The sequence below is a fragment of the Ziziphus jujuba genome, chromosome 11, assembly GCF_031755915.1.
Source record: "Ziziphus jujuba cultivar Dongzao chromosome 11, ASM3175591v1".
Lineage (NCBI taxonomy): Eukaryota > Viridiplantae > Streptophyta > Magnoliopsida > Rosales > Rhamnaceae > Ziziphus > Ziziphus jujuba.
This window is the reverse complement of record NC_083389.1, coordinates 13,063,685-13,088,296: the sequence shown is the minus strand read 5'-3', so window position 1 is coordinate 13,088,296 and position 24,612 is coordinate 13,063,685. Positions and strand designations below refer to the sequence as shown.

The 24,612-nt window shown below is 32.8% G+C and overlaps 1 protein-coding gene across 1 annotated transcript; it reads left to right on the top strand.

The window, feature by feature from the left end:
• Positions 1-16,368: 16,368 nt before the first annotated feature.
• Positions 16,369-20,865, top strand: LOC107432547 (UBP1-associated protein 2C). The gene is made up of 2 exons (XM_016043704.4): positions 16,369-17,882; positions 20,497-20,865. Exon 1 carries the CDS (start codon positions 16,535-16,537, stop codon positions 17,879-17,881), a length of 1,347 nt encoding a protein of 448 aa, XP_015899190.1. The 5' UTR covers positions 16,369-16,534; the 3' UTR covers position 17,882; positions 20,497-20,865.
• Positions 20,866-24,612: the final 3,747 nt, after the last annotated feature.

Below are 24,612 nucleotides of genomic sequence, written 5' to 3'. Positions count from 1 at the left end.
TTAAGTAGAAATTTATTAAATCACAAGAAGATTGAATCATGCTCTCATGAAAACCTTACTTGTTAAGCTATTGTATAAACAACGACGTTTTACCCCAAAAAATAAAAAAACAAAAAAACCAAAAAACAACGACGGGTTCAAAGCGTGTTTACCAATTGAAAAATAACATTATTTATGGACTTAGTTTCCGACTTATTTTTCCCCTACCATCCTCTGCAACTCAAGAGCAAATATCAATGGGTTACAATGAGAGCAGGAAGACCAATAACGGATACGAGATCCTTCCATCAATCGAACCCTCATACCAAGTTGAGGGCGTTCCCATGATCAGTCCTCCTACACCAGACTCTGACAAAAAGAAGAAAAAGAAGATGAAGATGTGTTTCCTGCTTTGTTGCTCAAATTTGGAGTTTAATGATGAGGTGTTGGAGAAAGATGAGGTGGTAGAGATTTTGAATAACAACAAATTTAACAAGTTCTGTCTGGTGATGTGTTGTGCTAACATAGAGGCTAGGCAAAGGTCTGACTTGGGGCATAAAACATCAAAATAAGGATTACCATATTACTTTATGATTTGGAATCTCATGGAGGACTATGTTGGTATTTATAGTTTTTTTTTTTTTAAATTATTATTATTATTATTTTGGTGTTATGTTTTAAAGAGTATGGTTAAAGTGGTAGCAATATGATTCTGGGTTTGCTGTGATGGGGCTGGTTCCAAGATGTGATGTTTGTATTGAGTTTCGAAGCTTTAATATGTATTAGCATGGCATTCAATGTACATGAACTTTTCAGGCCAAAAAAAAAAAAAAAAAAAAGAGTAAAAAGTAACTTAGCAAAAAAAAAAGAAAAAAAAATGTAACTTAGCAAAACAAAAAGCATTTAATGCATGGTATGCTATTGGTGCCGCTCACAAGGTTAAACGAATTTACGGTATCCTTTTATTATTCAATTAATAAGTTGCTAACATCTATTATTGTTATCAAAGTTAATACTTAGAATCCTAAATTTATTGTTGTATTTTAGTAACTTTATTATTGGGTTGAGTTTATAAATATTGTCTTTTTAATTATCACGCTAACATTTTCTATTATAAGAACATCTCCAATGGCTTTATATATTGATTCTGTTTATTTAAAAATCATTTGTTATATCAGATAAATAGATAGGATTTTTAAAAAATTCTCTCTAATGGTTCTGTATATTAGTTTTGTCAAACGGCAACAAAGTAATAAAAATTGTGAAGAATACTGTCTATTTTTAGAAGCTTTATTAGACAGGTTAAGTTAGCATTTTATTTATTTTTATTAATTTTTTTTAAAAGAATAATAACTCCCAACTTTTGATTTTTATAATTATATGTAATTTTAAAATAAAAAAATTACACATTAGCATTTCATGATATTTTAAACAGAAACCATTTGAGAGAAATTATCCAAAACATTATCTTTTGAATAGAAAAAACACCACATAAGTATAAACATTTTTCAAAATTAATGTCACATAAATTCCAATAGAAAAAACCATTTGAGATACTTTAATTTGTTTTGATAAATATAATCTAATGGCTAAAGCACTAGTTTTTCAAACAAACATACAAGTACTGAATCCCCATATTCAATATACATAAAGAAAGATCTTTTGAAATATCCATTTTGCACTTACTAATAACTTATATTATTTTTTTTTTTCTGGAAACAAGTAATTTATATTAACTACCAATTTTATGTATCATAATCATGTGAAGATGGAGAAGCCCTAAATTATGACAAGGTATGTTTGAAGACAAAAATGGAGTAGATTTTTTGATTAAATTTTTTGTTTTTAATCTTTTATTTTAAAGTAACTTTCATATTTAAATGAAATAATAAACATGAAAAATAGAAACGCGATAGATCTCTAAACTACAACACGGAATGAATTTAGTAGAGGCAAATAATAATAACAATAATAATAATTCAAAAAGGCAAAAAAAGAACAACAAAAAAGAATTATGTGGAGCACACGACAAGCCCAGGCTCATTATGAATGTCAAGACTAAGAAAGCCCAGTAATAGCTGGACTAGAGGCCCAATTAAAACTCGATAAACCCGGTATAAAATCGCTTCAGGTGCTCATTGGCTCACTCTCTCCCTCCCTCGCTTCCCACTCGATTTTTGGATTTTGGCACAGAGTTTTTTGACCTTTTTCTGCCTAACCCACACCAATGTGAGCATTCTACTGCGAAAAGATTCAAATGGGTTTTGCCAGCTTACATCTAACTTGACGAATTTCATCATAATTGTATGATAGAATCATTTCTCAATAGTAAACAATTAATTAATAGACAGTGATTTTGATATCTTACTTATAATTTGGATTTTGATGTATACAAAAAAGTTGTTTCCAAGAAATTGACTCATTTCTAGCATTCACTTAAAACAAACAGTAAATTCCTAAATAAAAGATTGATATCTAACCAATTTCCAGTAAATCTCCAAATCCAAACGGAAGATAGAACTAGTAAAATGGCATTTCAAGAAACTTCACCAAGAAAATGCTTCAATCTCGCCGACTTATGAAATAATTATTTATTCATTTTTGTCGAAAAGCTATAATATTTCAGAGCCAAAGAAACATGAGTTTAAGAAATAGAGAGGAACTTACACGTGAAAATTTGGCATTTAAAAAATGATGGAAGATAAGGTAACTGCAGTCAGCAGACCCGTTTGCAAGCCTAAAATGAATTTGAGCGTATACAAGCGGGTTTCTATTTGGTACCCACCCATTTTATATCTGGATATTTTTTCCCCTGCATTTTACACAACGGCTATTATCCATATTTTACCCGGCTCGGCCTAGGCCAATATATGCTAGCATAGAGCAAAATATATAGATTTTTTATTTTCCTGAATTTTTTTTTGATAATTTTTTTCCCTTGAAATTAAGAGAGAAGAAAACAAATAATGTTCATGAAATTACATTTATATGTTTAAGCTATAGAAAGAAACTAAAAACAAATATATGAAAAAGACCATAACTTAAAAATGTATTCAGCAAGTTGATGAGATAATCTAGTTCAATTAATTTAATTATTTTTAGACTTTTCTTCAAACTTGGAAACGTACACCGAATGAAACAAAACAGTATGCAACTTTCCAAGGCTTTGAATAGGGACTTATTGACGTGTTCAATGATGTCTGTGACGTGTTCAATGCTTATTTACCAAGAAAATATCACATATTATTTATAAACTTAGTTTCTGACCTTTTTTGTTTTTTATCCCTGTCACACTCTGCAGCTGTAGAGCGATATCAATGGGTTACCATGAGAGCGAGAATGCCAACGGCTACAACATCGTTCCGTCAATCGAACCCATGTACCAAGTCGATGGCGTTCCCATAATCAATCCTCAAACTACACCAGACTCAGACAGAGAGAAGAAGAAGAAGGAGAAGAAGATGATGAAGAAGAAGATGAAGAAGAAGAAATGTACTTTCTTGCTTTGTTGCTCAAACTTGGATTTTAATAATGAGGAGATGGAGAAAGATGAGGTGGTAGAGATTTTGAAGAACAAATTTGACAAGTCCTGTTTGGTGATGTGTTGTTCTAACATAGAGGCCGGTCAAATATCTGATATGGAGCATAAAACTTCAAAATAAGGATTGCCATATCGGTTTATGATTTGGAACTTCATGAAGGATTAGTATATTATATATATGTATATATTTGGTGTTACTGTTTTAAAGGGTATGGTTAAAGTGGAATATAATTTTGGTTTTCTGTGACATTGCTGGTTCCAAATTGATGTTTGTATTGTGTTTTGAAGCTGCTTTTTTTTTTTTTTTTTTTGGGTATTGGGTTAAAGAATTTACAGTATTCTTTTTTATGGTTGAATCAATAAATTGTTAAGTTAACGTCTATTAATTACCATTGTTTTAATCTGGATCTGTTGGTATATTTAAGCCCGCAAATATTGTTTTTTTAGTTATCAAATTAACATTTTATATTATAATACGTTTCGATAAAAGATAATCTAGTAACTAAAGCACTAATTTTTCTAACAAATGTGCAAATACCGAATCCCCATATTCAATATATATATAAAAAAAATCTTTTGAAATATCTATTTACAAGTAATTTATTTTAGCTGCCAATAATTAAAATTTTATGTATAATATGAAGATAGAAAAAGTCCTCAAGTTTGATAATGCATGTTTCAAGATAATTTTTTTTTTAAATTCTTTATTTTAAAATAATTTTCATATTAAAATGAAGTAATAAAGGTGAAAGAATAGAAACGACTCTAAACTGCAAAAAGGGATTTAATAAAGAATAATTTTCATATTAAATAGAAAGGAGATAGATCTGTAAACTACAACACGAATGAATTTAGTAAAAGCAAAAGAAAAAAAAAATGAATAATTCAAAAATGAGTTTTCGTTAAATATATATATATATAAAGACAGAACAACACAAAGGGGAATGACCTTTCATCGGACAAGGGCTATTATCCATATTTCCCGGGCTGGGCTTAGGCCCATTCATGTCAACATGGAGCGAAACATTTGTTTTTTAACTTTTTAATGCAATTATTGACTTTACATCATATATTTACTATTCAAAGCTATAAAAACTAAATAAATAAGTATATGAAAGCGGCCATAACTAAAAAATATCAGCAAGTTGATGAGATAATTAATTTAATTGTTTATTTATAGACTTTTCTTCAAACTTGGATATGTATACCAAATAAACAAAAGATTATTCAACTTCCAAGGCTTTGAACAGAAATTTATTAAATCACATGAAGATTGAATCATGCTTTCATGAAAACCTTACTTGTTAAGATATTATCTAAACAACAACATGTTCAACGCATATTTACCAATTTAAAAAATAACTTAATATATGGACTTAGTTTCCGACTTATTTTTTCCCTACCATCCTCAGCAACTCAAGAGCAAATATCAATGGATCACAACGAGAGCAGGGAGACCAATAACGGATACAAGATCCTTCCATCAATCGAACCCTCATACCAATTTGAGGGCGTTCCCATGATCAATCCTCCTACACCAGACTCTAACAAAAAGAAGAAGAAGAAGAAGATGTGTTTCTTGCTTTGTTGCTCAAATTTGGAGTTTAATAATGATGTTTTGGAGAAAGATGAGGTGGTAGAGATTTTGAAGACCAACAAATTTAACAAGTCCTGTCTGGTGATGTGTTGTTCTGACATAGAGGCTGGGCAAAGGTCTGATTTGGGACATAAAACATCAAAATAAGGATTGCCATATTACTTTTATGATTTGGAATCTTATGAAGGACTATGTTGGTGTTTATAGTTTTAGTTTTTATTTTTATGTTTAATTATTATTAGTTTGGTGTTATGTTTTAAAGGGTGTGGTTAAAGTGGTAGCAATATGATTTTGGGTTTTCTGTGATTGGGCTGGTTCCAAGATGTGATGTTTGTATTGAATTTTGAAGCTTTAATATGTATTAGCATGGCATTCAATGTATATGAATAAAAAGTAATTTAGCAAAACAAAAAGCATTTAATGCATATTATGCTATTGGTGCGACTAACATGGTTAAAAGAATTTACGGTATCCTTTTATTATTCAATTTATAAGTTGCTAACATCTATTATTATTATTATTATTATTATTAATAAGGTTAATATTTGAATCCTAGATTTATTGATGTATTTTAGTAATTTTATTTGTTGGGCTAAGTTTATGAATATTGTCTTTTTAATTATCACATTAATATTTTATGTTATAATACCTGTTGATAATCTCATGGCTAAAGCATTAGTTTTTCAAACAATGTTCAAATACCGAATTTTCATATTCAATACATATGAAGAAAGATTTATTTTCTTATTTGGTAGGCCGATAATTCCTAAGGAAAATACTTTATAAAGGAATATGACTTTGTAAAACCGTAATGTCTTTTTTTTTTTTTTTTTGGGAAGCTATTTGGAACATGTTGAGAGAAGTATTTTTTAATTCAAACTTGTCCCCAAAAAAAAAAAAATTCAAGTTTCATTATCCTAGATTTTTAAAATTTTTGTTCCTTCTTATATTTTCCATGCACCAAATACTAAAGAACTTTCAAAATCAATTTCTGGAAAATGATTCCTCATTGAAATAATGTAATAAACATTTTAGTGTGTTATTCATACAAGGAAAACATTATATTTTGCTTATGCTATCTTAGTAGTCCGTTGGAAAAGATATTAACATAGATGCATTGAAGAAATGTATTAGTACAATACAATGGTCTTGTATATATTATGAAATAATTGCAATAACAATTATGGATAGGATGGCCTAAAGGTCATATATAAACCTAATCTTTCATCTTGTATTTTAATTGGTAAAAAAGTAAATTTATGCCCCTGTTTTTTATTTCTTTCATGCACAGACTATATATATATATATATATTACATGCATTGGTAACAATGGGTTATAATGTTTTTTCAAAGGATAACTGTAACATCCCGTCCCAGAGTACAACGGAAATTTTTCAACTTTGATCGAGGGTGATCTTTGACCGTTGACCGAAGGGGTTAGAAGTTGACTTTTTGACTCGGATGGAATTCTAGGTCGACTGAGGTACCGTTACGAAGTACACATTGGCATGAGTTCGTAGACTAGTAGCACGTCAAAAACGGAGCTACGGTTTGAAGGATTTGAGCAAAACAAGATTGGGGTCCAAACTGTCCAAGGTTGCCGGAGTTGACTTTCTTATTTATGCAAAGTTGAGCTTTGACTCATGCATGGTTGTGAACTACTAGACGATACGAGTTCATAGACTAGCGGCACGCTTAATTTGGACATGTGGTTTGAAAGTTATGGACCTGTAGAGTTTTTTAAATACTGTATTATTTTAATATTATTTTTAAACGTGTAACAATGTGCCACGTGTGACTTAATAAATGTGACCATGTGTCACCATGGTGAGATACCACATGTCAACCATGTTTAATACCATATTATTTTATTATTGTTATTTTACATAATAATATTATTTTTAATATTATTTAATTATTTTATTTTATTTTTTATTTCTTTTCTTTTTTTTCTTTTCCCCCACGTGGGAAAAAAGGGCCACGGCCCCTTCCCCTTCTTTCTTCTTCTTCTTCTTCTTCCTTCTTCCTTTCCCTTCCTTTCTCCCTCTCGGGTTCTTGCCTTATTTTTTTAATTCCGACCACCACCTTGTTACACGCGCCAGCCAGAGAGGAGCGGAGGGAGGAGGCGAGCTCGGTCGCAAAATTTCACGGCCACCAGTCGCCGGACGCGCCCAAATCGGGCCGGAGAAACCCAACTCGACCCATACCTCTATCCCACCATTTTCGACCCCTTCTGAGTTCATTTCCGGGGTTAGATTGCCCAAAATCCCCACCGTTTGAGAGATCCCTCAAGTTTAAACTCGGCTGAATCTTTCCGGCCAAATTCCGACCACCGCCGGTTGAATTGAGCTCAATGGAGGTCGGTAATGTGATCCTCATCTCACAAGCTTTCCATAGACATATAATTTGTCAATTTTGGTTAACGTTTGTGTTAGACCCCCTGGGTACCGGGTATTATTTACCGGAATAAAATATTAATTTATTTGAGATGTGTGATGTTGTTGTTCTAGGAGCACGGGTGACTCGTGGAATTGATCCCATGGAGGATTTTGGATTAATTGCGTGCTCCAGGTGAGTGATCCACCCTGAAAACTATTTTGGACAATTAATTATATTTATGTTGTGTTAATTTGATATCTAGAATTTGCTCATGTGGTGGAATTTAAATATAATTGGGAAAAAGGTATTATTTTATATATATATACCCATTGATGCTAAACCAAATTTTGGGTTATTAAGAAATTCCCGATTATTATTTTATTATGATTTAATTGTATTTATTACACATAAGCAAAGTATTTTCATTAATTAATTGTGTTTGGATTTTTATATTATTTTTTGGGCATAATTGGTTTAAATATTTTAAGAAAAATATTGGTTTAATTGGTGGTTTAAATTTTATAATTATGCCCGTGGAATATTATTTGATGGATTTTGTGATTCGAGAAAAATTATTTGTATATCGTTATCGATGGTTTCGTACCGGAAATGTTAAAGGAAAATGTGGGATGGTAGATTTGAAAACTAGTATAATTCCCACGGTGATTTTTGAAAAAATCGGTACGATAATAAGAAATTTAATAATTATTTTAGACGCACTCATACAGTATTGGTGTTCTGGTTGTATATGTGGATTAGCGCACAAGTTATTATATCTCCCGTAAGTTGCCATTGGACCGAAGGCAGGCAAGTCTTATATATTGCGCATCAGCCGCCCCCCTCCGTGGCCAGGATGACGGTTTCATCTGCGGTACTGTCGGGACGCTGAAGTGCCATATGCAAGTTTCTCTCTTTAATCTTCCCGCCAGTCGGTGCTCGGGACCCTGGGTATCGGAGGGCATCACTGGTATATGGTGTGGTGCGTCAAGTATAAATTTTCGGATAGAAACTTTCAAACCCTAAAGTGTTCAAAAATTATTTATTATATTTTATTACATTTTATTTATATTTGGGGTATTTATCTATTGTTTATTAAATTAATTGATCCCTTGGTTTTCGGGAAATACGAATATCAGGTTTTGTGAAAATGTTTTAAAAGGGGAACATTTCCAACGGAATGAATAGTGAGGATTTTGAGAGAAAATATTACTTCAATTGTTATTATTATTTATTTATTTAATTGTTGATATTAATTAAATTCCTTTATTTGTTATATTATTAATATTAAAAGTGTTCAGCAGATAGAGTCACTCACTGAGATGATTAGCATCTCATATTTTTAAATTCCGTTCCCCTAGGTCCAGGTTGGGAGACGTTGATCGTCCGGGACGAGCCCGACGTCTCAGTTTATTGCCGAAAGTCCAAGAAGTATTTCTTCCCTTTTTCCTCTCTATTTTGTATTACTTCTTTATCTGTCATCGTATTAATTTCATATTTATTTGTATAATGCTCTGTATACTATCTTGGACATTTATGTATTAATTATGCACTGGATTACTGTTATTATTTTGGAGTGCTGTAAAGTTGTGGAATTATTGTAGTAACATGGGGGGAATAAGGGGATGTATATAGAAGTGTGTTTGCAGTGCAGGAAATTGTGGTAAGTCCAACCCTTAGGGGAGGTTCTGCCGAATTTTCCATTGGAGGGTCCGGTAGGGTTTCCCTGGGATCAGGACTTGTCTAGGGTTCCGGTGAGGAATTTTGGACGGGTCCTAACAATAACTCATGGGCTTAGTTTATATTAGGATTGCATTTTTCATCTTGCCATGGTAAAATAAGTTACTGTGGAGATTGGTGGCTCAAAAAATGAGGTATAATATTAAACCAAAAGTATATTTTAATGAACTTTACACAACTTTATTATCAATTAAAAACATAAATATTTGAAATATATTTCTATTTCATTCACATTTACATACTTTTTAGTCATGATTCTTTCAAGAAAAAAGGTATATATTAAATCATAATTTTAGTTCTTGGGTTGCTGCAAATACATATCGATGGCAGAATATGATGATCACATATTAGAAAATTTTAAGATCTATTTCATTTTTTTACATTAAGCCCACTCAAACTATCCCACTTGCAAATTTTGATGATCCAATTGGAAATTTCTCCAATAATCATCAAGAAGATTATATATTTTGGAGTTAATATTCTTTGCCTTGTGGTATTGGATAAGAGTCAGGCATTATATTCGATTGTTGCTCAAATTAATACTCATATGTTCTGTACATTGAAAAACATTTAATATTTTTGTGGTTAGGTTGAGATACTAGTTTTGTACATTTGAAATTTGACTCCTAACAAATTCTGAAAAATGCCTGCACCTCAGTTGAAGAATTTTGAAGGTCTTTTATCAACTACAGTAAACTCTTGTGAGTGGATTATTTAAATTCTGCATAGAGCAGGTAATTCATCAGAAGAATTCTGATAGCAGTTATATTTCTTGGAGAGAATATATCTAAAACAAATTTGGAAAAGGAATGTGTATTTGCTATATGATAATAATAATTCCGATACATAGCTGCATTAGCCATTCCTTACGATAGTTGCTCTCTTTTTTTGTTTGACAAGTTCAACTTAAAGAAGCTCACATATGAAGAAAGGAAGAACCAGTTAATTGAAGTATTGCCTAAATTTGGGCAATGGCATAAATTTTCAAAGGTACATAGCCTAAATTTTTCTCCCTAATTTTATCTTTATTTTTGATGAAGTATGGAAGAATGTGAATTTTTTATGCTGAGGAATGTGGATTTTGTATGCTAGAAGAATTATATGTTGTGTTTTTTTGTATGCTAGAAATAATTTAAAGCATTTTGTCCTCCTAATGCAGCTCTCTTATGTTAATTGTGATTTGGAGGAAATGGATTTTATTATGTCCATGAGAGAAAATAACTTGATGACCTTTTGCTCTATTTTTTTATATGACATTCTCTAAATTATTACCATGTAGTTTTGTATGTTATTGGTGTTTGATTTGTTTACCTAAAGAGCTTTTCTTTTATGTTGTCTAACCATATACTATAAACCTTTTTTTGGGAACATGGATACAACCTTTTTTCTATGGGGACATGTTTACAACCTTTCTTTATCATAGTGTTGGGAATGAGGAGTGTACTTGATTACGCTGGTAAAATTTATGTCTAAAGGTCTTTGCACACTTTTCAATTTATTAGAGTTGATTTTCTCTAGATTGCATCATTCATTTCATAAACACCCTTATTTGGTAGTCACTGAAGCATATTATTCATTTAAATTTAACAAATAATGCACATGCCATATAGAGAAACCTGGCTTTCCTTGTGTCCATGCAATTGCAGAATGTAAGCATCAACATATTTCTCCATATATCCTTTGCTCGGTGCATTACTCTGTTGACTTACTCCGTGAAACATATTTGGAAACCATATATCCACTTGGAGATAAATGTCAGTGGCATGCTCTAGATGATGTCATAAACCAGCTTGTACTTCCACCTAAGATTGGCAAACAGTCAGGAAGACCAAGAAAGGAGAGGATTCAATCTCAAGGAGAGGAGGGTCATCAATATAGATGCGAAAGGTGCAAACAGATTGGTCACAGCAACCGATCATGCTCAGCCGCCATACCACTTGATAGCACTGCCCACCAACAACACCATTCAACTGAAGGACCATAAATCGCTCTACGCTATATTAAGACAATACGGGCATGCTATGTGGTATGCGTGTGTTATGCAATGTAGTAAGGAATGCAATTAGTAGCTCAACCACGTAACGTGTGTTTTGGCATAATAGACATTGGTTTTATATGTTGTTTTGTTGGAAAAGTCATCTGTCGTATTGTGTTGATAAAATATCAATGACCCTAAACATAAAAAACTCCAAAAGTTCGGAAAAAGTTCTCAAATTGGCAAAAAATATTTGGTTACCGTAGGTTTCATCGATAATTATCGAAACCCCTGTGGTAATCATATTTTTCCAATTTTTTGGCCCCCACAATTTCCCTAATGTGTGTTAAATGCAAAAACATGTAAAATATACATTCTTCAATGATCCTAAAAAAAAAAAAAAACCCCAAAAGTTCTGAAAAAATTCTCAAATTGGCACAAAAATTTGATTACCGTAGGGTCTTCGATAATTACCGATGAAACCTACAGTAATCAATTTATACTTGCTGGAAAAATTACCGTAGAAATCATCAATAATTACTGAAACCCCTATGGTAATCACATTCGACAACTTTTTTGGCCCCCACAAGTCCCCTAATGTGTGCTAAATGCAACAACATGCAAAATATACATTTTTCAATGATCCGAAGGAGAAAAAACCCCAAAAGTTCTGAAAAAGTTCTCAAATTGGCATAAAATTTTGATTACTATAGGACTTTCGGTAATTACCGATGAAATCTACGGTAATCAATTTATACTTGCTGAAAAAATTACCGTAGAAATCATCGGTAATTACCGAAACCCCTATGGTAATCACATTCGACAACTTTTTTGGTCCCTACAAGTCACCTAATGTGTGTTAAATGTAACAACATGCAAAATATAGATTCTTCAATGATTCTAAGGAGAAAAAATCCTAAAAGTTCTGAAAATGTTTTCAAATTAGCATAAAAATTTGATTACCGTAGGGCCTTGGGTAATTACCGATGAAATCTACGGTAATCAATTTATACTTGCTGGAAAAATTACCGAAGGTTTCATCGATAATTATCGAAACCCCTGTGGTAATCATATTTTACCAATTTTTTGACCCCCACAAGTCTCTTAATGTGTGTTAAATGCAAAAAAATACAAAATATACATTCTTCAATGATCCTAAGGAGAAAAAACCATAAAAGTTCTGAAAAAAATTTCAAATTGGCAAAAAAATTTGATTGCCGTAAGACCTTCGGTAATTACCGATGAAACCTTCGGTAATTTTTCCACCAAGTATAAATTGATTACCGTAGGTTTCATTGGTAATTATCGAAAACCCTATGGTAATCAAATTTTTGTGTCAATTTGAAAACTTTTTCAGAACTTTTAGGACTTTTTCTCCTTATGATCATTGAAGAATATATATTTTGCATGTTTTTGCATTTAACACACATTAGGGGACTTGTGAGAGCCATGGTAAAATGTGATTACCACTGGGATTTCGGTAATTACCAATGAAACCTTCGGTAATGTTTCCAGCAAGTATAAATTGATTACCATAGGTTTCATCTGTAATTACCGAAGGCCCTATGGTAATCAAATTTTTGTGCCAATTTGAGAACTTTTTCAAAACTTTTGAGGTTTTTTCTCTTTAGGATTATTGAAGAATGTATATTTTGAATGTTTTTGCATTTAACACAGATTAGGAGACTTGTGGGGGCCAAAAAATTGGTAAAATGTGATAACCATACTGGTTTCGGTAATTACCGATCAAACCTACGATAATTTTTCTAGCAACTATAAACTGATTACCATAGATTTTATCTGTAATTACCGAAGGCCCTACGATAATCCAGAACCAAAGGACATTGCTCGCCATTAAAACAACAATTGAAGATCTACCAAAACCATCAAGTGGACCAAAATTGAAATCCAGAACCAAAGGACTAATTAGGAAGCAAACCATATTCCCAGCTATGGCTCCCAAATCCCCAAAGAGAACATTCAGTTGCTTCTCCGACCTCCTTGATGCAGATTTTTCAAAAGAAACCTTGGTGAGCAACGTCAAAAACTTAAAAATACCCACAAATCCTAGTAGAATCAGAACAAAATTGCCATTTGCTAAAGACCTAGATTCTTCCGATCCACCATTCAAGTATTTCTGGAGCAATAAAGAAGAAATAACCACAAGCGAGAAGGTAAAAGCACTTCAATACTCGTAGAAATAAAGGCGAGATTGAAGATGGGCATCGTCGAGCATTAGCCTGAAGATCTGAGCATTACTTTCATTGAACTCAAACTTGTTGTCCTTGGATTTGGTCCTCTTTCTAATCTCAGCATTGGTTTTGGATGAAAACCCAGAAGTTGAATCGAAGGAGCCACAGAAGGTTTTCTTGTATTAGATCTAAAATAAAGGACATCCAAGTATTTTAAATTTTTTTTAAGGGTGTAATGGTTATTAAAAGGCAAAACAAAAAAGTTCACTAATATAAAAGTATATATCGTCGTAGCCCTTCTACGAAGGGCATTGGGCCAAATTCCCCCTCGACAAACCCAGTATAAAATCGCTTCAGGCACTCATTGGTTCACACTTTCCCTGCCTGGCTTCACACTCTGTTTTGGGGTTTCAGCGTGCAGTTTTTTTGACCCTTTTCAGCCTAACCCACACCAATGTGAGCATTCTTCTTCGAAAAGATCAAATGGGCTTTGCCAGCTTACATGTAACTTGATGAATTTCATCATAATTGTATGATAGAATCATTTCTAAGTAGTAAACAATTAATTAGTAGGACTGTGATTTTGATATCTTAAATATAGAATCATTTCTAAGTAGTAAACAATTAATTAGTAGGATTGTGATTTTGATATCTTACTTATAATTTCGATTTTGATGTATACAAAAAAGTGTTTACAAGAAATTGACTCCTTTCTAGCATTCACTTAAAACAAACAATAAATTCCTAAATAAAAGATTGACATCTAACCAATTTCTAGTAAACCCCCCACAATCCAAACGGGAGATAGAACTAGTAAAATGGCATTTAAAGAAACCGCACCAAGAAAATGCTTCAATCTTGCCAACTTATGAAATAATTATTTATTCATTTTTGGTGGAAAGCTATAATATTTCAGAACCAAAAAACATGATATTGAAACTTCAATGCCATGTTATTTTATTTTATTTTTCCTATACTCTATGTGGGCAACTAAAATAATACCCAGTTCAGATGTAATTCTTAGATGACTTTGAAGTGACAAAAGAAACTAAATTTGAAGCAAATCACTTTAAGAAATAGACAAGCTCTGCCATGTGTGAGATAAAGAGGAACTTACAGGTGAAAGTTTGGCATTTCAATGGTCGAAGATAAGGTTAGCTACAGTCAGTAGACCCGTTTGCAAGCCTAAGATGAATATGAGTGTATATAAACGGTTTCTATTTGGTACATTTTGTATCTGGATATTTTTGCCCTTCATTTTACAATGGCTATTATCCATATTTCCCAGCCTGGGCCTAGGCCCATACATGGAGCAAAAGATATAGATTTTTTATTTTCCTGATTTTTTTTTTAATAATTTTTTTTCCCTTGAAATTAATGGAGAAGGAAAAAATAATGCCCATGAAATTACTTTTATATATTTAAGCTATAGAAAGAAACTAAAAACAAATAGATGAAAAAGACCACAACTAAAAAGTATTCAGCAAGTTGATGAGATAATCTAGTAGGATTAATTTAATTATTTTTAGACTTTTCTTCAAACTTTGGAAACGTACACTGAATGAAAAGAAACAGTATAAAACTTTCCTAGGCTTTGAATGGGGACTTATTTAATTACAAGAAGATTGAAAAAATGGTCTAATGAAAACCTTACTTGTTAAGCTATTGTCTATGACGTGTTCAATCCTTATTTACCAAGAAAATATCACATTATTTATTAACTTAGTTGCTGACTTTTTTTTTTGGGTATTTTATCCCTATCATACTCTGCAGCTCTACAGCAATATCAATGGGTTACCATGAGAGCGAGAATACCAACGGATACAGCATCGTTCCGTCAATCGAACCCGTGTACCAAGTCGATGGGGTTCCCATAATCAATCCTCCTACACCAGACTCAGACAGAAAGAAGAAGAAGAAGGAGAAGCAGGAGATGAAGATGATGAAGAAGAAGGAGAAGAAGGAGAAGAAGATGATGAAGAAGAAGATGAAGAAGAAGAAATGTTTCTTACTTTGTTGCTCAAACTTGGATTTTAATAACGAGGAGATGGAGAAAGATGAGATGGTAGAAATTTTGAAGAACAAATTTGACAAGTCCTGTTTGGTGATGTGTTGTTCTGGCATAGAGGCCGGCCAAAAGTCTGATATGGGGCAAAAAACACCAAAATAAGGATTGCCATATTGGTTTATGATTCGGAACTTCATGAAGGATCAGTATATATATGCGTATATTTGGTGCTATGTTTTAAAGGGTATGGTTAAAGTGGTAGGAATATAATTTTGGTTTTCTGTGATATTGCTGGTTCCAAATTGATGTTTGTATTTGGGTTTTGAATTTTTTTTTTTTTTTTTTTTTTTTTTGCTATTTGGTTTTGAATCTTTAATATATATTAAGGGTTAAAGAATTTACACTATCCTTTTTTATGGTTGAATCAATAAATTGTTAAGTTTAAGATTTATTACGTATCATTATTTTAATCTGGATCCGTTGGTATATTTAAGCCTACAAATATTATTTTTTGGTTATCAAATTAACATTTTATATTATAATATGTTTGGATAAAAGATAATCTAACGACTAAAATATTAATTTTTCTACCAAATATGCAAATATCGAATCGTCATGTATAATATGATATAGAAAAAGTCCTCAAGTATGACAAGATATGTTTCAAGATAATTTTTTTAAAAAAATTCTTTATTTTAAAGTAATTTTCATATTAAAATGAAGTAATAAAGATGAAAAATAGAAACTACTCTAAACTACAAAACGGAATTTAGTAAAGAATAATTCAGAAAGGAAATTATTGTTTTAAAAAATAAAATTTGAACAACACAAAAGGGTATTATGTGGATTAGGAGAGAAGCCCAGGCCCATTATGAATATAAGACTAAGAAAGCCGAATCCATTATAGCTGATACAGAGGCCCAATTATCACTCAAGCCGCCTATAAAAGTGCTCGTCGGCTTGGTCTCTCCCTCCCTCGCTTCCCACTCTATTTGGGATTTTGGCACACATTTTTTTCTTTTTTCGGTTGGTCCTTTTTACAGCCTTACCTAGGGTTAGGGTTTATTGCCAGAGTTCCAGATTTTTTTCTTATCCTTTCCTCTCTCTCTCTCTCTAATCTCCTGCCATGGATTTGACTAAGAAGCGCAAGATGGAAGAGAACGGCGCCGGCGATGCCGACCCGTCGGTCCTGAAACTAACCCCCGAAGACGCCCGGAAAATCATCGAGCGGTTCACGCCGGACCAGCTCATCGAGATTCTTCAAGAAGCCGTGGCTCACCACGCCGACGTTCTCGAAGCCGTACGTTCAGTCGCCGATCCCGATACCTCTCAGCGCAAGCTCTTCATTAGGGGTCTTGGTTGGGACACAACCACGGAAGGGCTTCGTGCACTCTTCTCGGCATACGGAGAGCTCGAAGAGGCCGTCGTGATTCTTGACAAGACCACCGGGAAGAGCAAAGGCTACGGGTTCGTCACTTTTAGGCACGTCGATGGTGCTCTTCTCGCGCTCAAGGAGCCGAGCAAGAAGATCGACGGTCGGATGACGGTGACTCAGTTAGCCGCCGCGGGGAATTCCGGCGCGAATACCAACTCTAATGCCGCCGTCGACGTGTCGCTCCGGAAAATTTACGTGGCCAATGTGCCGTACGACATGCCGGCCGATAAGTTGCTTGCCCATTTTTCCTTGTACGGTGAGATTGAGGAGGGACCATTGGGCTTTGATAAACAGACGGGGAAGTGTAGGGGTTATGCGTTGTTTGTTTACAAGACACCGGAGGGTGCTCAGGCTGCGCTTGTGGATCCTGTGAAGACGATCGAGGGTCGTCAGCTCACCTGTAAATTGGCCATTGACGGGAAGAAAGGAAAGCAGGGTAGCGGTGCTGATGGAATTCAGGCACCTGTGGGAGGTCCCGGTAACGCTCATGGAGATGGGATGGGTTTGGCTCCGCCGTCTTCTATGCCGGGTTCAATTGGGGGTCAATATGGTGGGCCTGCTGGAATTGGGTCTTATGGTGGGTTTTCAGGTGGTCTTCAAGGTCCGCCAATGGGCCATCACCCTTTAAACTCTTCTATTGGTGGACCGGGGTTGTCTTCAGTTGGTAATCAGGCACCGTCGTCTTTGGGTGGCGCTGGTGGTTATGGTTCCGGTTTGGGTGGTCCTTATGGTGGTTATGGAGGACCTGGGTCTGCGGGATTTGGTGGTTTAGGTAGTGGTGGAGCTGGTGGTGGACTGGCTGGATCAGCTGCTGGAGGGTTGGGTGGCGCAGGAGGTGGTGCCGGAGGTGGTGGTGGATCGTCCTTGTATAGATTGCCTCCTAGTTCAGGTGGAATTCCGTCTTCAGGGTATCCAGATACTGGTCACTATAACATGTCTTCATCATCTGCATATCAAGGTCAGCACCACCAGCCAGCAGGAACATCACCAGTCCCAAGGGTCCCACCTGGGGGTATGTACCCGCCGCCATATTACTGAGGTAATTTTTGTTGATAATATTTTATTTTATGCGCTTCAGTTTTCTTATCTGTTACTTTTGTTTTGATATCCTTGTTTTGCTATAATTCATATTAAGATAGAAAAGTTTATGGTTGCTTATCCCTTCTTCTGGCTCTCTTAAGGATGTAAGATTTACATGCTTTTTTTTTCTATGTTTCAAGGTTTGCTTGTTTAAGATTTTTGTTTGATTGTTACTTGTATTTGGATGCAGTACTTCTATATTATTAAAAAAATTTGTTAGTGTTTGGATGTGTTTATATGATAGCTTCTGAGCATTCGGTTGGTTTCTTTTTTTTTCTTGTTTTTTTTTTTTTGACTTACTAATATGCAAGTGACCGGCTTAGCATTTCTGTATACGTGTTATGGTAATGTCTTGAATAGTTTCTATGTCTTTTTTCTTGCATTAATCCTTATTAATTCAATTCATTTTGTCATTGCATATCTGAAGATAAGTATGATTTTTATTGTATTTGATACTATTGGATTGCATCTTTATTTAGCTGGTTTGATTTTGTTTGATTGTCAAGTTGATATGGCCAAATGAATCTTTGTCTAATCCTTAGGTGTCTTGTTTGTGAGTATGTTAAAATTTGTTCAACTCTAGGTCACAACAACCAAGTTTGCACTAGCTACATTTTGAAATTTTGTGCTTGGGTTGAAATTTTTGTTTTTTCAGATCCCAATATTTTAACATCTGACAGGCGCATATATACAAATAGAAGTTGTTTATATTTGCAAAATCTTACCTATTTTTGAAATTTATATGACATTTATTGTATTTGTTGATTGCAATTGTTAGCCCTTGTCTGTCTTTGTGCTAAACCAATTTTTTCTCTTTCTAAAACCACAATAAATTATTCAACGAAGGGTATACTTTTTGTTCTTAACATCAAAAAAATAGTTTTCTTACTACATGGCCAAAAAATTTCTTGACTTTCTCTGGAGTGTACTACCAACTTTTCAATTGCCATACTTCATTTCCTTTTATTTGCAGAGTTTGGACAGTTTCTACTTAAACTAAATGTGCAAACATAAATTTTAAACAAAACTGGGGTGATGTGTTAAATTGGTGTCCTTTTTGTTGGTAAGTTTCATCTGGAGGATTATGTTTGTTTTATTCGTTTTTCCAGCTTGTATTTTGAATATTTGGCTCTAGATGTAATTCTAGTATGTTGGCTTTTTGTGAGTAAATCTCTTTTTGGTATCCAAGGTGAAATAGAGTCTTATGTTTCTTTCATCGATGCCCATAGTTAGGAATGGGTATTCTTTGACAAGTTATAGACTTAAAGTTATGAATGTGTGAATGCATTTTGACAGCTTTGTATGATATTTCTTACAAGTAAATAAAATATGTATTGTATCTCATTATAATAATAACAATATGTATTTTACTTTTGCATTGGATAGAACATTTATTTTGAGTGTTTTGCTTGGTTAATAGGTTGATTTAGTGAAAGAATGATTAAATTGGATAATGTCATGTATGCAGCACTAGTCTCGATGTTCACTTTAATTCATGGCTCTTGAAGGTTTTTGCAATTTTAAAGTTTCAATATTTTTGTTATATGCCTTTTGTGCCAACAACTTACTAGCAGTAAGTGTTCATAGCGCAGGGATGTTTACAATGCAATTTTTGGATTGATTGAATTGCTTTAGAGTCAATAAGCAGGCTAAGGTTTCGGGGTTGAAATTAATCTATTTATAGTATTTGCTTGGTCAAAGAATTAAGCTAGATGGATAGTGCATCGTGAGTTCTTGTTGGCTTGCCTACCTTTCTCGGTCAAATGGTTTGGTCTGATGCATTTGGAAGGAATTAATCTAGGGGATAGTGCATCGTGTATTCATGTTGACTCCTGCATTTTTCTCTGCTATTTGGTCCAATACATTTGAAAAAAATTGAGCTAGAGGTATGGTGCATTTTGTATTTGATTCCTTTTTTTTGTTGCAAGCTAGTTGGTTAGATACATCTGGGATTTGATGTCTGTGTGTATCCTAATTGCATTCATGGAGAAGCAAATGAATATTTTTCTGCATAGATTGGAAATTGCTGAATGGAAACTTGAGCACTTTTGCCTGTTTTGATGTTTGGCAAGAAGTTGACTCATAGCAGCTGTCCTTGCTGTTATGGATGGTAACTTGAGCATTGTTATGGGTGATTTCTTTTATAAGATTTTGAAGTTTATCTGATATGGTTTTGATAATTGTTACTTTGGCATCGTATTTATCATAATTATTCTCTGTTGTCGTTTTTATGTTAGTTTTCTTTGGAGGATTCCTCTGGTGGTTCTTAATTTCTAGATAGAATATCAAATTAATATGTGTTTGTGGCAATACCACTCAATTTAAATTGTGTGGAAAAGGAGGTTCTGATGTTCTATATAGGCTTTTGCATTTGCTCCTTGTTAATTGTTTTATGTATGCATTTTTTTTCTTTTTTCTGATGTTCTATATAGGCTTTTGCATTTGCTCCTTGTTAATTGTTTTATGTATGCATTTTTTTTCTTTTTCTTTTCTTGATTGATGAATTGAGTTGTTAGTCTGCTTTAAGATTCCATGTAACGATGAATTGAGTAGCTGATGAATGTTTGATTCAGGTGTATGACCGCTTGTTGGGCGAAGATGCTTTTTATGGTTCTGGTGATTGCGTGATTGCAGACTATATGCACTGGTTTGATGATTGTATTAGCTGTGCCATTACAGCCACTTCCTTACTTCATCTGCACCTTGATGTTATGGTTCATTTCTGAGTGCTGGTAGTCAATGATTAAATTAGACTAGCTTTGTAATGATCTGTGGACCTTTCAGTTGGGTTTATTAGTGACTATAGTTTTAGCAATACAAGCACTGACATGTTTTCTTTTTTCTTCTTAATTTAGTATACTGTGTATGGTTTTTGTCGCTTTTATTATGTTGACAAGCAAGTTTGCCTTCATGATAATCCTACAACTTTTCTTTTTTGTTTATTTGCTAAGTAAAATTAATTACAACATTTTTTTTCTTCTCTTTTTTTTTTTTTTTTTTTTTAATGGTATTGTGATATTCATGTAAAATAGGTTAATGTAATGCATGTATGGTATTCTTGAACTCTGGTGGTGGGTTTTTGTGCCTGATTTCTTTATTTTATTGGCTATCGACCATTCCTATTACTTAGGGGTGCTTTGTAATTTACTGGGTGTAATTTTTTTTGGCTTATATTTTAATAGAAAATCTTAATCCATTGGGTTGAATTTGTGTTGGTTGTCACATAATGATAGGTTCGTTGTCTGAAATTTTATTTTGTTAGACGAATGGTTTATTGGGTGGGTTTGCTTGCTATGCTTGTAGAAGTGACTTAATGGTTGAAAACGAAGTGTGCATTCGTGAAATGGACTCGTGAATTGAATTCTAAGTTAGAGATGGGGTTTAAAGGTTTCAGTTTGGAATGGGTTTAAAAGGGTTTGCATATGTGTCGTTTGTGTAGGCTTACTTTTTAATTTTACCTATTTATGTTTGTCGTGTTGTGGAGTGTGGCATTCTTACCTTTTCTTTCTTCTGGCACAATTCATAATTGCTTGGTTTATCTAGTGGGTGTGCTAAACTAACATTGGGGTGGTGTTTGATTGGAGGAATGCTCATTTTGAGATTCTTGCTGCCTCTGATACTGAAATTGGTGTTTTAACTGTTTCCCCATGTTACCTTCTGGCATTTCCTGTGATGGCTGTATTCTGTGGTTAGTGATAGTTTTCGGTAATCATTTTTTTGGTAAGAATGGTTAAGAATGGTTTCCAGTAATCGTTGGGTTTCATGTGAACCGTAAAATATCATATGCAAAGATGCTTTGAGTTCTCGGATAATGCCTTAAACAATGTGGACTCTTCATCTCATCTCATCATTTCTTCTTTTTCATTTTTTTGCCCTCTTTTGTCGTTTCTTTCAGTATGTCTCATTTTTTGATCTGGAATTTAGTCTTGGGTGGTGAGTCATGCAATGAATTTATTGGATTTCAGTTCCCACATTTTTTATTTTAAAATTTTGTTCCTCAGTACCACACCGGGGAAATCGAGTATGGAACTTCCTAGTCACTAGCATTTGTGGGACCCACATGTGGCGTCCATGTTCTTGTGCCTTGGAAGTTTTGTCACTTCGGGAGTACTGAAAAATTTTAATTTTTTCGAAGAACGTTAGGAGGTTTATTTTGTACTGAAGTATGTACAATTTTTTTACCAAAGTTTGTGTTTTTTAATGGTTGTGGACCTATATGTGTTTGTAAATATGCATAATTACGGAAAGAGATCAAAACTGTTGGATTTCATAGAATCAAATTGCTTACATTGGGGAATAGGGTAATCTGGCAATAGCGCCAAGCTTTGTCAAGTCTTTGTTGTTATGGTTTTTAGAATAAGCTGTTTGGCTTTTTCTAACTCCTTTGTATCCCATAGTTGGGCTCATCAGAGTAGAATACTAGAGTTTGGCTCCTGGTATTTAAGAGTAGGTATTGTTAATGAAATAAAAGAATTAGGGTATCTAAGTGGTGGAAATGTACACCAAATCGGTTCATCTGCTGGCGGGGTGGTTTTGGAATTTAGACACTTAAAAGTGCCATTTACTTTCTTTTGCGTTGTCTGTCTGTTTTGTGTGTCTCTGCGCTATCGAGTGAAGTGTAAGGTCACAAAAGGAAATAGGTGAAGAGAAAGCTGATTGGAGGAGGACAATGCCCTTTCTGCTTCGTTCGTTGGAATTTAACTTTTAAGATTACTCGTTCAAGCTTCAGCCCTATCTTGCTTTGGGGTGCGGAACTTTGAGATAGAAATTTGTAGCACTAATTGTTCCCTTTTTTTTTTTTCAATATTTTGTAGTAATATTGGATATGACTTTGCAGTTTAAGAATTCGTGCTATAAGAATGTGATCTTATTTGTTAGTAAAGTGCTTATTGGAAAATAATAAGTTCTACCAACCAAACTTGCAATTTATTTATATTAATATTCTGGAGAAAATGAAAAGGGCATGAGTATCAACGAGAATAAAATAAAGAAAAAAAAATAATATAAACGTAAAACTGAGTGTGATAGGTTTATGTTTCGGTGGAGATTCAAGAATAATGTTGGGTTCTCTCTTTTTCATACTTTCAAACAAAATATGGAAAATCATATTTTTCAAGAATTAAATGACATCTTCCTCTTATTATTGTTATTAATGTTTTCTTTAATCATGTGCTAATTCTAAAATTATTCACCAAAAAAGAAAATGTATTAGATGTGTTTTTTTTTTTTCATTGTTTTTGTGAAGAATATGTAATAGTTTTAAAAGTATGATGATTGCAATATGAAAACTCTGGTATGGTAAAGAGGTAAAGAAAATCTATTTATGCAAAACATGTAATTTAAATAATTTTTTTTAGATAAATCCTAATTAGAGAAGTAATAATTTTTTAGACTTATATGGCAATCAATAATTGTTATAAAATATTAATTAGAATATTTTAAGGTTTGATTATTAACATGGAAAGTATGGTTTGATATATAGGATGTCTTTATGATGTATGAAGGTTTTATTAGGTCAAAATTATAGTTTCATCATAAGGTCTTGAAAATTTTATTTATGGTTCAAGAAGCTCTTGTATGATTTATTTTCTTTAAATCATTTTTTACTATATCATTAAATTTATATGAAATTATTTTTTACTTTTAATTTCAGTTGTTGAAAAGATCCAAATTATTTAAGTGATTTAACAATTTATAATGGAAAACCATAAAGTTGATCCCATAAAAGTCTCTCTCTCTCTCTCTCTACGCATATATAATAGTTTTTTCTATATATAGATATATATGGAGAGAGAAAAAGGAAGAGTAATAATATGTTGGAATATATTTTCAGCATAAGATAGTATCTTTTTTTTTCTTTCTTTTGTTTTTTTATCATTTATATAATGTCTCTTTTATTTTAAATTTTTCGAAAATACAACCATGATCTTTAATAGTAAATGTGGATAGTTTACCAATTAAATCAATTTGTGACTTCAATTAATAATTTAATTTTGAAATTCTAATTAGCAAACAATATATATATATATATATGTATATATTCAAATTTACAAATTATAACAATAAATTATTATTTCTTTAATTTTAATAATAGTAATATTAGCAATACCAATTAAATATATCAAAATATGTATTTAAAACTATATGTTAATATTTTATTGATTAATATGTTTATTATAATCTAGTGATGGATAAATGAACTATTTAAGGGATAAATATAAAATTAATTAAATATAAACACATGGTCGATATTTTATTGATTACTATATTATTATAACCTTTAGAGATAAATGAACATTTTAAAGATAAATATAAAACTAATTAAATATTGATCTTCATATATTTATTTAATATCTTCACCATTGTTTTTTTAATAAATAATATAAAACCTGTTTTCCAAACAACATCCTATGTACTTATGTTACCTGGGCCGATTGAGTCTGGATAGTAGAGGCAGTTGCCCCCCACTCTAGATAAGAAGTGCCTTAATTACGATTTAGTATTTAATTAAAAAAAGTAAATACTTTTACTTATTTACTCCATACCAATAATTTATCTTGTTTAAAGGTTTTAAAATTTTAAATTAACTTGTCTAATTTTAGGAGCTTATTTATATATCCTTCTAGGGAAAAAAATTTATATCGCCATAGATGATATGCCATTAATACCTCCATAAAGATACACAATCA